At 34.1% G+C, this 15593-nt stretch overlaps 1 protein-coding gene across 1 annotated transcript; it reads left to right on the top strand.

Annotated features, from left to right (window-relative positions):
• Positions 1 to 128: 128 nt before the first annotated feature.
• LOC132553941 (small ribosomal subunit protein mS29-like) lies at positions 129 to 15099 on the top strand. The gene is made up of 13 exons (XM_060218239.1): positions 129 to 281; positions 1296 to 1615; positions 2663 to 2764; positions 5911 to 6019; positions 6346 to 6438; positions 7912 to 8048; positions 9379 to 9453; positions 9857 to 9936; positions 10689 to 10773; positions 11087 to 11146; positions 13230 to 13322; positions 13875 to 13989; positions 14840 to 15099. Exons 1-13 carry the CDS (start codon positions 224 to 226, stop codon positions 14923 to 14925), a joined length of 1413 nt encoding a protein of 470 aa, XP_060074222.1. The 5' UTR covers positions 129 to 223; the 3' UTR covers positions 14926 to 15099.
• Positions 15100 to 15593: the final 494 nt, after the last annotated feature.

The raw sequence follows: 15593 nt of genomic DNA, 5'->3' as shown, positions 1-15593 counted from the left end.
AACCATATGGGGATTAAATATACTGCATGCCTGTTTTTTTTTATCACATTAGAAAACAAATTTGATTGGTCTCGAATCTGCGTCTTCACATCGAAAGCTAGCTTTCTTACGGGAAGTGGAAATCTCGCATTGCTCATGATGCCGGTTGGAGGCTTCGCTGAAGGCCACATGCAGTAGGGATATTCCTTGTATTTAAATAACTGCAACGAAACATAAATGCAAGATGAATACTAGTGTTAGAGTTGTGATAGCCTCCGTGCTTTCCCGAAGAATTGTTACTCGTAAGTGACTTTTCAAAACATTTAAAGGATCTTTGAAGTTAGGATTTGTTGTTGTAGACTAGATTCACAGTTGCTTAATACTAATAGGATAGGATAATCTCTCGCCAATCCGTTGAAAGAGGACATTTGGAATAGCTTCAATTAAACAAGAGGAGAACATAATGACCAACAGGGAATGTCGAACGTATCGGACCCAACAATCATAATTTGCACCAAGACGTTTCGCAACCACTTGTGATTATTCGTCCCATTAAAATACTACGACTGACATGATAGGAAAATCATAAAAACAACCGAACACTATAGATCTATAGGTCAATTATCCAGTCTTGGCTTTCCTAGAGAATCATTTAACACAAGAGGAAATGTTTAAAAACTAGGCCTGTATAGATAAAAAATATATTCATGGCAAATGCTAGAGGTCACGCATTCACAAATAAAACTGTAAACACTTCTTTACCCAACCAAGCTGTTGATTGCCTTCCCATAATTTAGACTAGATAAACATATATTTTATCAGTCCAACATGTACAATCTTGGTCAAAGCACTAAGTCTGTGGTTCTAGTGAAGAATTATTAAGATATGTCAATAGAAGCAACTATGCTCACAAGGACATTAAGGATGTTATCCATATAACATGAAACAATTTGCCCTTATATTTAAAGTTGAGATAAAGTTAATAATAATAATACAAAAAAAAAAAAATCAAATGTGCTTCATTATTGTATCAATCATCAGATTAATTTGCCTGCCACAAGATACTAGCATAAAGAATCTGATGAAGTGGTGGGCAGTGCTTCCTCTGTTGCCTTTTTTAAAGCTCATTGCTGATTTACTTTGATTTCATACATGGTTTCATATTTTATCTAGTACCTTAGTCAGATTCACAATAAACATTATTATACCATTCTTGTCCTTTTTTATAATATAAACATCTAATGGTATTACAGTATGCTGGTGTTTTGTAAATGTTCCATTATTTTCATTCTTGAAACATTTTTTTGTAATTTCAGGACCGTTTCATGTTCGCAAAATCCAAAAGAGTTTTTTTGCAACATCATCTGAAGATGGTTCTTCAGGTCCACCAGTTGACTCTGCAGGTTCACAAAGAATATCTTTTTCTGAAAGTTTGAGAAAAATGAGAGAAAATTCTTCTTCTCAGAAAGAAAACACAGTCCTGGGGAGTTCATCATCTGACAGTTCAGATTCTAGTGATTCATCTGATGAGGAAATTTTACTGCATGGTAAAACAGGACATGGTGACTTCTCCAGTAGATCCTCTAAACCTGTGGTCAGGAGTGAAGACATGCTCAGAACCACTGAATCGGATCCAGTTAGTTATGTTTTATTTTTTCTTGGTTGTGGTATATTGATCAACTAGTTGTAAGAATTTAAGCCCAAGTGCATATGCCAAGTATACTATGTCTCGAAAGTTAATTAAAAAGAGAGCTGTCTATAACTTATTGTAATCACTCTGTAGAACGCTGAGACTAGATTTAATAACATAATAACATTTATCATGCATATCTAATACAAGCATGAAGGATCTTGAGATTGTCAAGATTAACACTGACCTTTTAATTTCAAACCTTAATAAAAATTCCACATCTTCTTTATCAAAATATAGTAATTCATATGTCAAAGAGGAACAATATCATTATTGGCTGTGATGTAGTGACACTCCATGACATTGTATTCTTGGATGATATGTTAATCATGAAATGATAGAACATGAGAGCTTAATGAAAGATAGAAATAAAATAAGGTATGTTAATAAAGTATAATGTATGTTATATATAATGAGCCAGTATGACTTCAAGAATAATATGAAAATTTGAAAATCATGCTATGTTATATAAGATAAAAAAAGAGTATTTTGAAATGGCTCTAAACTTTTCCGTTTTATATGAGATTTAGGAAAATCATCACAAATTTGTCATTTTATCTTGCTAAAAGCTTGCTGAAATGAAAAATTCTGTGACTCATTTCATATGAAATGGAAACATATGCATTATTCTGTACATATTGTTTCAGTAAGTATTGCAACAATGTTGTAATCTCCATTTTATTGCTTTTAATATGATTTGCATTGAAAATACCAAAAATACACATGCTCTGTTTAGAAGTTTTTGAGGGTATAGAAAAGAAAAAAGGATATTACAGTTGCTTTCAAGAATATCTTCTGTAATAATGATCTGCACAGCATTGTTCACTATTGAAATAGAACAAAACATACAAAATCAGCATGTAAGGGGAAATAATGTCAGATGTTAAGGAATGTTGCCTTATATTAAAAGCAAGTATTATAACGTGCCAGTTTTGCGTTTATATATTATTACTGATGTAAGAATTTTCATCTAGTTATATTTTGTGCTTACAGTCACATCATACCGTGGATCAGGAGGGATTATATTACACAGTCAGCAATGATGATCAGAAGTTGTATTTTCCAAATTTTATTAATCCATTTCTCAGAGAACAGGTAAGCATAAATCATAAATGATATTGTTAGTTGTATATTCACACCTTCAACAAAGTTAGTGGTTAGGATGAAGTAAATTAGCACCTTAACATGTACCTGTGTTTCTCATCAAATGTTGATTGTTGTTCTAAAATACGCTTTGTGACATTCTCGATTACAAATTTCATTCCTGGTACAAGTTTGCATATTGTTCCTAATGTATAAGTAAGAACAAGCACACAGTTGAGAAAACAAGACTATCATAATGTTACTTTCCTAATAACAATTAACTTTAATTATTTTGTGTTTAGATCCCTTTCTGAATAAATTACGAGTCCAACTTGAACCAAACTTTATTTTTATAGTTTGAACACATAGTGGACACCTCAATACATCCATCTCTTACAGATTATCATTAAGATTTTATGATCTACAGACTCCAAAAAATTGAAATTGTCGAGAAATTGGACATTTTAGTTTTGTATTTAGCTCAGTTTCTCATTAAGTACAAGTGCTATTCCAATCAAACCTAAAATATAGTTATATTGTGATGACTGAACTCATAGTACAGATTAAATGAATTTTATATATTGTGTATGTATTTTGGTGTAAATTATCACATGATCTTTATCTGTATGCAGGCTTGTTCATTTCACTTCTGTGATATTGAAACAAGTAAAGTAAAATATCATACAAGTTTTTTAATAAACTTTTCAGGAAGAGTGGTAATGTTTAGATAAAATTTTACTTGCACATAAAGTTAGTGATCACTTTTTAATTGTAAATATATTTGTTTCAAAAGGTAAAAACTTTGTGAATTTGAAATGCAAGAGTGAAGTCAAAGAATAAGAAAACAATTTTGACCCACTTTAAATCAATTTCATTCAAGAGTGTTGTGCATGATTACTTAAAAATTTCAAAACCCTATTAAGTTACCGAAAATTTAAAATGCTTCAGTGGATTCAGTAACAGTTATCGATAATGAGTATGTCCTCCATTGGCCCCAATAATGGCACAACATTAGCTTGGCATGCTGGGAATCGAGCTCCATAAAGCCAATTGTGGAATTAGAGGCCATTCTTAATGAAGAGTATCAGCAGGCTCTTGTCCATTGAGAGAAAGCCATGGATGGTTGGAAATGCATTGCTGTAATATGTCCCACGCATGCTCAGTCAGGTTAAGGTCGGGTGAAAGACTATGCCTGTCCTTACACTCAATATGATTTATGCTTGAAGGTAGTCATTCACAAGTCTAGCTCTATGTGAGCATTGTCGTCCATCAGGACAAATTTAGGGCTGACAGCACCTGCAAAGTGTCTTACTATTAGATAAGAGATTTCATCCCAGTACTGTAAACCTGTGAGGGCACTACCTTCAATTATGTACAAGTCAGTGAGATCATCAAAATTGATCTTTGCCCAAACCATTACCAAACCCCCAATGAAAAGGTCATGCTCAGTGACGCATCAGTCCACATACCTTTCACCCACCCCATGCCAAAAATGCCTCCTGCCATCATGAAAGGCCACACAAAACCCTGACTCATCTGACAGTTGCCAGTTCACATGGTCAGCTGCCCAGTGCTGCTGAGCTATATTGCAAAGGCATTGAGGGTGTACAGTGGGTCAGTGAGTGCATAATCCAGAGCTGTGGAGTCAATTCCTCACTGTGCAGAAATTCTTCCAGTTGCTGGATGGAAGTCATTATTCAACTTAATGGAACTGTTTTTGCCTTATAAGAGAGCTTAAATAAATCCTGCAGACTGGCCTATAGAGCCATTTGTATCTAATTGTCACCCTTATAAGATAATTGTTTGCTGTAATGTTGATTTTTAGGTCATCGGACCCGAAGGGTCCGATGACCTATAGTCATCATGCTTCGTCCGTCGTCGTCCGCCGTGCGCCGTGCGCCGTCCGTAAACTTTTCATTCAAACGACTTCTTCTCAAATACTAGAAGGTCTAGGGGGCTAATACTTGGCACAGAGGATACTGGCATGGAGCTCTACCAAGTTTGTTCAAATGAATGACCTTGACCCACTTTAAAGGTCACAGGGGTCAAATATGTTAAAATCTTTAAACAACTTCTTCTCATTAACCAAAAGGCTCAGAGTGTAGATATTGGGCCTGTGACATGCTGGGATGAAGGACTACCAAGTTTGTTCAAATGAATGACCTTGACCCACTTTAAAGGTCACAGGGGTCAAATATGTTAAAATCTTTAAACAACTTCTTCTCAATAACCAAAAGGCTCAGATTGCTGATATTGTGCCTGTGGCATGCTGGGATGAAGGGCTATCAAGTTTGTTTAAATGAATGACCTTGAACAACTTTCAAGGTCACAGGGGTCAAATATGTCAAAATCTTTAAATAACTTCTTCTCAAATACTAGAAGGCCTAGGGGGCTAATACTTGGCCCATAGCATGCTGGCATGGAGCCCTACAAAGTTTGTTCAAATGAATGACCTTGGCCCACTTTCAAGGTCACAGGGGTCAAATATGTTAAAATATACAAAGGACTTCATCTCAATAAGCAAAAGTCTATGAGTGCCGATATTGGGTCTGTAGCATGCTGGGAGGAAAGGCTACCAAGTTTATTTAAATGAATGACCTTGAACAACTTTCAAGGTCGCAGGGGTCAAATATGTCAAAATCTTTAAATAACTTCTTCTCAAATACTAGAAGGCCTAGGGGGCTAATACTTGGCCCATAGCATGCTGGCATGGAGCCCTACAAAGTTTGTTCAAATGAATGACCTTGGCCCACTTTCTAGGTCACAGGGGTCAAATATGTTAAAATATACAAAGGACTTCATCTCAATAAGCAAAAGTCTATGAGTGCCGATATTGGGTCTGTAGCATGCTGGGAGGAAAGGCTACCAAGTTTATTCAAATGAATGACCTCAACCCACTTTCAAGGTCACAGGGGTCAAATATGTTAAAATATACAAACGACTTCTTCTCAACAAGCAAAAGTCCATGAGTGCTGATATTGGGCCTGTAAGATGCTTGGAGGAGAGGCTACCAAGTTTGTTCAAATGAATGACCTCAACCCACTTTCTAGGTTTGGCTTGCTTTTTGTCAGATGACCGTTAAGGCCCATGGGCCTCTTGTTGAAATTTGATACTATCTATTATCAATTAGATATATATTTTTTTATGTCTTTCTACAGACAGATGCATTCGGAGAACTGTCATTGATGATTCGCAAACCAGCATTGGAAATAATTGACATTATTAAAAACAGCAGCTACAACTGTCCTTTGCCAAAATTTATTATTTGTATCCTTTTTATTTATTTCAAGAATTTGAATTGCATCAAAGATATTGACCATTTCAGCGAACTGTAACATGTCATAAGGAGAACAAACTTTGCTAAATGTCATCTTAAGATGTATTTTAAGTATCTGATTTTTCAGAATTTCAATTGTAGAAAAAATGCCTTTAAATGGCTTTGATCAACTTTGGAAGTCAGTCATCATCAGGTAGATTTTCTTGAGTTTTGAATGAAATAAGGAGATGTTCCTTTTGCTTTCTTCTGTGCTATTGGAAAACTTTCCATCAGATAAGTGAAGAATTTGCCTACTGTCCTTGACCGTCAAAAATAGATGGACCAAGAGGAGTTGGAAAGACATGCACACTAAATCATGTGATGCATTATTGTGGCAAACAAAAGCATATGCTGCTTCATATACCATGGGGTAAGACAACTATCATATGTAAGATGAAATAAACCTGATAAAAATAACATGTTTTGTCACACTGTAGTGTAACATTTCCTAAAATCTTGATTCTGAATGTTTTGCTTTGTGTACACAATGTACTTACTACCGATGAAGGGAAGGTGTGAACGTTTCAAGTACTGTAGTATTGAACAAAGTATTGATAGTATTGTACTGAAGTACTTCACCAATCGAATTCCTTAAATTTATGCAACAAGCTCTCTGATTGGCAGAGCCAAGTCTAGATCGATTGTGGGTGGAGCCAGGTGAAAAAATACTGTGCAGACATCGGCATTTTACAAACACTCGACTGTCGCGAGAGGTTAATTGGAAGAGTCCAAGTCACAGGTGGCTTCAGATCAGACCTAATTGAGTTGTCCCATTTGTTTCGTTCTACACCCAATGAAACCTTGCTTTTCCATCGATGGTACAACGAGAAAACGAAAGTTACTCAGTACTAAACTAATTTACGTACAAAATATATATCAACAGGTTAGAGCACTGGGACCGGAGAATTCATAACATCTTAACAGTGAATATAGTCATATTGTCATTCTGTACTAGTTTTATTTATTTTTTTTTAAAGTGGGGGTGGGGGGGGGAATTCTGTGGTCCCATATATTTTTTATTTTATTTTTTATCTTTCCATCGAAAATTATACATATCCGCAACATGTGAAAAAAACTTTGAAGTTGGTTGGACGGAATATCTAGAGCATTTACTACTGCAAGTTCCAGAAATTCTGACACAAGTCGGGTATTTGCCCGAAGCCTCTGTCTCATGACATTGAATACATATTCAGTTACGTTGTATTCCGGGGAATAAGGCGGCTGAAAAACCAGGTACACGCCATATTCTTTCAGCATATTTCTTAAAATGCGCTCTCCCTGTCTATGGTGATGGAATCCACAATTATCCATCACAACCACATCGCCTTGTACAAAAACAGGATTCCCCATATCGTTCGTATCGGACATAATTTCGTCGAAGAAAATTTTGCGTACTGTTGCCGTCGTTGGACATTTTTCCAGCGATTACTTAGTAATTGTTATGTAACTGATAGTGTACATTAACTCCGCCTACCGGAACAAATTGGGTGTCAGATCAACTATTCAGGTTGTCTAAACTCCGCCCCCGACCAATCACAGAGGTCGTTGTATACTTGACTCGATTATTTGAATACTTCAATACAATAGTATCACTACTTTGTTCAATACTATAGTAAGTGTGTCGTTCACACCTTCCCTTCATCGGTAGTAATACATGATTTGTGTTTAAGAAATAAAAGGACTTATCTATGGCTTATCAATGGCTTCATATTTAAATGTTATTGAAATTTCATTATTTAAAACTTGCATTGATTGTCTTTTAAAGATTTATACAAAGGTGTTTTATGAAAGTAAGGTAACTTTATGTTTATTGGTGTACTAAAAATAACATTGGTCTCTGCAGTGAAAGATTGGACAAAGTTTCACACATCATCCACTCCATCACTGACTAAACCCGGCTTCACCAATCTGCCTGAACAAGCTAATAGCTGGATCTCCTATTTTGCGGCCATGAATGCTCCACTGATAAAGGAGTTGAAGGTACAGCTTGGTGTATTCATACTGGAATAAACACTTTGGTAATAAACCAATCCATATTGATTGCTTTTCTGCAGAAAAGCTGCCTTTCGAGTTAGATCCCAAACCAAAATTGGTCACCCCAGTCACATGAATTTAAAAAAAAATTGTTAGCCCTAGGCATTTCTGGTCTGTGGAATAAATAGTATGAAGTGATGGAATTTAAAGTGTTGATGAATTATTCTACTGTACATTAATGCTGTAACAATGATTTGGTTTAAAACTCTGTGGCATGCATTCAGTTTATACCAGTCATTACTGCAATATAGAATAAACTAAAACAATTTTCCTGGTGTCATGTTACAACTATAATCATAAATATTTACATTTCTGGTGTGCATTCTTAATGTGACCTCATCAATAAAATTGATGTTTACACTTCGGTAAAGGTTGATAGGTCTCGCAAGCTTTCTTGCCAAAATAGAATCAACTGCTGTTCTATCAGTTGTCAGGCTTTCCCTGCAGTGTGGATAACAATGAATGACAATCATTAATATGCTCCCATAAATTGTTTTGGCAATATAGTTGCTGCTTTGTCCAGCATCCGCTCATCTTTTTCTTAATCCCTTCGTGTCTAGATCATAATTTTCCCCACAATGAAGCAAGGATCTTGAAACTTGCTGTATACATAGATCATACTAAGGCGAGCAAAACTTTAGATTGCTTGGATTGCTTGTATACATTGATCATACTAAGGCAATGTGCAGTGCACCAAATTCAGTGCTCTCAACCCCTCAATTACAGAGTTATTGCCCATTGTTAAAATTTTAGTGTACGTAGCATAACTTTGCTTGCATTGAAACTAGGATAATGAGACTTGGTGTATATATTGGTCATACTAAGACCATGTTCAATGTACCAAATTCAGGGCCTAAAACCCTACATTACAGAGGTATTGCCCCTGTTTTAAGGAAGCATTCATCAGTTATATTGATGCTGTTTATTTTCTAAAGAGGAGCAAATAAAACAAAATAAATGTCATAATGTATTATAAATAATTTTCCTTTGCTTACTGGTGTTTACTTGTTTACAGCTGTTTCAACATAATGTGGATCATTTCAAGTATATATCAATAAATAACAAATGAAGAATTATTTCTTAAGAAGTAATTAAGTTTTATTAATTTACACAAGTGAAGTTTTATTGAAGAGTGTAAGTAACTGGGACTAACAAAATTCTTGGAGGTAAAAATTAACCATGAAACCTGCTCCAGATATGGCAACTATTACCAAGAAATATTTTATGCTGCAGTAAGCCTCTCCAGACTTAAACAGAATCAAATGTCATTTTTTAGGTAACAAAGAATATTGAATGGACAAAAAAAGAAGTTACAGAAGAAGGAAGTCCTCTCAAATCTTTGTTAGACTTTGTAAGTGTTTAAACTTTAGAATTTGTAAGTATTTTAACTATGCTCAGAGCGACGAAGAATGGAAAAATCACTTTGATGTCACTATTAAGTTCTACTGGTCATATAATGTACTGGACAATAAGTTAAAAGGTCTATGAACATGTTGAAGAAAAATAAGTATACATACATTTTAAATGCTTTCCAGGTGCCTTGGGAGCCTGTTGTTCGGTTTACCTCTTGAAAACAATCTCTTGTGCTTTCATGAAAAGCTAGTCTGAAGGGTTCCAATTATCTATCTGTGATTTTATTTTTGTCTTGGCCACAGCGGATATTGACCAAGACAAAAATGAAATTGCAATTATATAATCAAACCCACTGGACTACTCAATAGCACAGTTACTTAATTATAATTTGCCTATTACAGGGTGTGTTGCGACAGAAATACTCTGATGATGTGGTGGATGTGTTACTTGATGAAGTGATGATTCATGCTTCAAACAACAAGTGAGTTATTTATCAAAGAAGTGAATAATTGCTTAAACTCAATATAAGATTAATATTCCTTTCTTTGTCATTTTGGTATGTCTGATAGCGTTTCTTTTGAAGTACAATTATATTAACATGAATACATAGATATAAGAATATTTAAAATGGTACAAACATTTATCCCTGCAGGGGTAATATTTGACAATGAAGACCATTGGAATCTATGGTCCATGATATGACAAATATTATGGTTTTATTTCACTATTCACAAATAATGCCTTTTGTTGTAAAAACTGAAATGTGAGCCAGGTTATATTTTTGCCATTGAAGGGCAGATAATAAGAATATCTAATGCAACTCTTTCCTGAACTAATATTGGCCAGTTCAATATTGGCTTATCAGTGATATGGCAGAAATAGCAGGCATTTGCTGACTTGTTGTATAATATAGGTATTCAGAATTACTGAAACAAGAAACAAGAGGTATTACAGTGGGAAAAAAGCACAGATACAGTATTTATCATGCTTCCCAAAGGGAGAGCATATAGTCCCTGCTATGTCTGTCCGTACCCCTGTTTATCTGTCCATCATAATTTTATTCAAGGCATACCAAAACACTAAAGGAGGTATGAACATGAAACTTAATAAGTAGATAGATCTTGATCAGGAGAAGTACAGTGTATAAGATCCTTAACTTTGTTTCTTTTTTATTTTCAAATTCTAGCTTTCTGAAGAGCATTTATGTACTATTGTAATGGTTTTTTGTTTCAGATTCAAAGTTCTTGTTGCTATTGATGGCTTAAATGGATTCTACAAACCTAGTACAGTCAGAGAGCCATTAGAAAAGCATATATTTGTGAGCAATTACACTTGATCTGACACAGAATCTATTGATATTAAATGCAAATTTTAAGTCTTTCATTCTGCATATTATTGGTTAAGTGTAATTTCAGTTATCACGGATCGATAATCCTTGAATCAGTTATAAAGAAATAGTCAAATGGTCATTCTTTAATTCAGAGCTTTTTCTTTGATTTCTTATGGTCATATATCTTGCTTTGACTATCCATCACAGACATTATCATTGTTTACTATTACAAACACGGTTGCATATATGCCATATAACTTGTACTTTGACACATATTTTATCAATTTTTTTTCCCTACCAGATCCATGCTGAAAAATTACGCCTGGTGGACAGTTTCAAACGTCTCCTTAATTCTGGCAATGTAAGATCTTGCATTACATTTTACTTGAACATTAACTTCTAACATTGTCCTTTAATTTAATTACTTGATTGGGCCACTGCAGGTTAGTTAGTGCAGTTTTGACATTACAACTGCAGGTGAAGGTCTGAGGTTTAGGGTTCAATAAATCTGGTCTGTGTTTCTTAGGAGGCAAAGATCACAGGCTGACTTGTTTTTGCTTTCATACAAGGCTGAATCCATTGAAGAGTTTATGAAAACAGGTCACAAAGACCTTGCCATGTCATTTAATTTCACCTTCAGATATAATGATGACATCTTGTCTTTAAATAACAAGAAATTTATTGACTAAGTCCATCATATATATCCACTAAAATTGGAAATCAAAGATATGACAGACCCTTCTACATCAGCTACATATCTTGATCTTTTCTTAAGAGGAAACCAACATAGACAGCTTTCCATCAAGCTGTATGATAAACATGATGATTTCAAGTTCCCTATTGTGAATTTTCCTTTCCTGGATAGCAATATCCCTGCATTTCCAACCTATGATATTTACATGTCACAGTTGATTTTGATAATCAAGGGCCTGTTCCTATTATCATGATTTTTTTGCAAGAAGTCGTCAACTGACAGACAAACTCGTAACACAAGGGTTCAAAAGATGCAGGTCGATGAAAATGATGGGGAAGTTTTATGGTGATCTCATGGAGAAATATTCTATTTCTTTGTGTGACATGAAGCTAGGCGTGTTAGATGCTCATAAGTTTGCCTGTTGGTTCAGTTGTTGTATACCTTGTTCTCATTTGAGAACATGACATTACTTACTTGGATTGAGCAAGGTTTACATGGCGGGTATCGTCGATGAAGCAGATGAGGCTTTTTCTTCCAGAACACCTGGTCTTAATCACCTTGTATTTTTTCAGGAGTATCAGTGTAAATCTTTCTTTTGCCATTTTCTTGATGTTTATTGTCCGGTGCTGTTGTGTTTGTATCTTTGAGAATATTGTGCAGCTATCACATAGAAACTCCCTCGTATTCTTGTAATGATAAACTCAGCCTTGTTTTATGTTCTGGCAAGTACATCTTTGTTTCTTGAAATTGTTTTAATGTCTAAATGGTTTAGATTATATTGCATAACATCCTATCAACAGCTGTTAAGAGCATGTGCTTGTTAAAGGCTGCAATATGTTTGTGTAAGCCTTCTTGTGATAATGTGAAACTGATGCCAACTTTATAGTGCTACTACACTGAAGTATACTGTCAAAGTTAAGCATTAAGTAGGGAGTAGTAACTACCAATTTAATGACTTGTATATTTTGGCCAGAGGACATAATCCAAAATGAGGCATTGTCAAGTGAGACATTAGGAAAATAAATGGTTGTTTCGGAAGAAGAGAAAAAATTAGTTAACTCTGATGATATGCCCTAATTAAATGTCTAGGACTGGTTCATTTTTTTATATTAAGTGTGCATCAGATGGTCATTAAGATAAAACAAATTTTATTATGATATTTGTGGTTAAATAAATTTTTGTTAAGAAAATATATGTCCCAGACTGCCTGACTATTTCTATTTGTGTGTTGTTATCACAAGACCAGGTAAAAACAAATGTCCAAATATATATACATGTGTGTGTATGGATATACGTATTTATTTACTAAATACATGTATCCAGAGGGTCATGTAACAATAAGTTTAAAAATTCAAAACTATTACAACAGACACTAGTATAAAGGTTTTGAACTTTGAAAACTATCACAATTGTAACATGGAAGTAACCTTTTAACCCCCACCCACCCAAAAAAAAAAATTAAAAAAATGCCTGAACATCAACAGCAGATTTAAGCTGATTGGTTATGAGATAACAAATTCTTAATTCTTAAACGCATATTGATTATGTTGCGTAGACATTAGCCTGTCCACACAACTCACTATTAAGAGGGTAGTATATAATTACCAAAAACAATAATTACTTGTGATACACATTGTATCTAAGTACTGTTATGCTAACGTTTGTGATTCCTGCAAAGAATGGTGGTGTTGTAGTTACTTTGATGTAATTATCTGTCTCTGTCTTTATTATGTATATTATATGATTTCAGAAAAACATTGTGGCTGTTTGTACTGTATCAGAAGAGATCAACCAACAGAATGAGAGAGAAAAGTTTACACCACTTTATTTACTTGGAAAAGAAGTAAGTGAACAAAGTTGACAAATCATATGTACATGTAGCAATGAGAGATTATAAAAAAATTACTACTGATGCATATAATACTGAAAGTCAAGGTAAATCAAACATAGAACTCTCTGTTGAGTTGCTGTATAAAACATTTGGCAAAAGGGCGATGTCTGGTATTTTATTAACCTACCCACGAAAATTGTTGCTAAAAAGGTAACATATTTATTCTCAAATAAGCTGCCATCCCTAGTGTAAAAGTATAGTATTAAAGTTGAGGGAGGGCTCATTTGTAAAACACCTCTTAGCTTACTTTTTTGAAATTGATTATTTTTGCAAAAATGAAGAAGGGGCTTATTTGTGGAAAAATACAGTAGAGTTACCACCAGTTAGTCATTGTTTTACGTGTTAGATCCTTTGGACTCTATTAGGACAAATACAGTATTTACGAACAGATGTTGGAATAACATATAGCAGTTACTGGGATATGAAATAATCTGAAATGGATTAAAATAGATGTGTATGATATTAAAGCACAAACTGTTGTGTTACAATTTTCACATTTTTCAGGCTTTTCAAGAACTGGAACCCATCATCCCAATTCATGTTGGGAATTACACAGAGAAAGAAGTAAATAACTGTCTAGATCATTACGAGGAAAAAAAGTGGCTTCAGAACCCAGCAGGTAAATGTTTAATCGTTTCTTATCATCATCCCAATTCATGTTGGGAATTACACAGAGAAAGAAGTAAATAACTAACGTCTAGATCATTACATGTTTAATCGTTTCTTATCATATTCTAAACCAATAACGAAAAAAAGGTAAATGTTTAATCGTTTCTTATCATATTCTAAACCAATAACGAATATCAGAACCCGGCAGGTACATGTTTAATCAGAATATCAGTACATGTTTAATGTTTAATCATATTCTAAACCAATAACGTTTACATGTTTAATTGTTTATTATCAGAACCCAGCAGGTATTATCATATTCTAAACCAATAACGAATTTACATGTTTAATCGTTTCTTATCATATTCTAAACCAATAACGAATATCAGAACCCGGCAGGTACATGTTTAATTGTTTATTATCATATTCTAAACCAATAACGAATATCAGAACCCGGCAGGTACATGTTTAATCGTTTCTTATCATATTCTAAACCAATAACGAATATCAGAACCCGGCAGGTACATGTTTTATAATATGGTTTGTTTACCACTGATCCAATAGGTAAAAGAACCCTGTCATCAGTAATGAACTATTGGATATGAATCAATGAATGTATCTTGATTTGATGGGGAATATTAATGTACCCTTTTAGAAGTCAAAGGTTTAAGGAATGTAATTTTTTTTCATGTACATATGATGGAAAGGATTGTGAAAAAGTACTGAGAAACTTCATTGATAATTTTTCCATGTAATATTGCAAAGATAGGCTTTAGCTAATACAGTATACACTTCCTGTTCTAATACAGTATATACTTCGTGTTGATTACCCCAATAATGATATGCATTTGTCTTTGTAGCAAAAACAGATTTAGGGCACCAACAGATCAAATTCCTGACCAACAACAACCCATTTGCTATTTCCAGAATATGTGGAGCAAATTGATGTATGGAACTTTGAATAAAGAATTGATAGATAAACTGTTAGTGCTGAATGGTATATTGTGTGTTCATATATGGAGAAAGAGGAATCATGATGGATGAAACAATATTGTTTGAATTTATTTTATATGTGTTTTTAATTTTGAGGAAAAAGTAATAAACCAGACATAAGAACATCTTTTGACGTCATTGTTATTAATTACGATGGTAATTTTTACAAAAGTTGTATTACCTATTTCAATAGTCAACCTTGTCAATTTCAGAAACTATTTGCACACCTTCAGCCATTAAATACTCTGAAGAGATGTTGAAATAACACAGTATATGTCAATAAATTGGATCATAGCAATTTAAAGAAAGACATTTAAGGAAAGACATTCAGGTAAAGCTTATGTTTACTATTTATTTGCAAATTCAAAATTTTCCACATTTATTTATGAACACTTACAGAAATGTAAATACGAAGTAAGAGTATTAATAGAAGGTCACTTTGAGAAATGAAATATGGATGGAAGTTTGGCCATATACAATATATAGTGTAATGGAACTTCATTTCTAAAAATAGATAAGTTCTCTCAAGATACTCCTGTATTAAAAGGCTATGATAAAAACAGTACAAGAGGTTCTCATTCTTCTTCAACATGCCAGTTTAAATAATGGCCTGAGAGTGAT

This window comes from Ylistrum balloti, unplaced genomic scaffold (assembly GCF_031769215.1).
Source record: "Ylistrum balloti isolate Yb309-2 unplaced genomic scaffold, AGI_CSIRO_Ybal_v1 Utg369640, whole genome shotgun sequence".
Classification (NCBI taxonomy): domain Eukaryota; kingdom Metazoa; phylum Mollusca; class Bivalvia; order Pectinida; family Pectinidae; genus Ylistrum; species Ylistrum balloti.
This window is presented reverse-complemented; position numbering and strand designations above follow the sequence as displayed.

Bases quoted from the DNA above. Each gene is read 5' to 3' on its own strand.
- LOC132553941 (XM_060218239.1), top strand. From the start codon at position 224: ATGAATACTAGTGTTAGAGTTGTGATAGCCTCCGTGCTTTCCCGAAGA. The intron at 10,774-11,086 runs GTGAGCAATTAC...TTTCCCTACCAG, and splicing joins CATTAGAAAAGCATATATTT to ATCCATGCTGAAAAATTACG. The intron at 13,323-13,874 runs GTAAGTGAACAA...CACATTTTTCAG, and splicing joins TTTATTTACTTGGAAAAGAA to GCTTTTCAAGAACTGGAACC.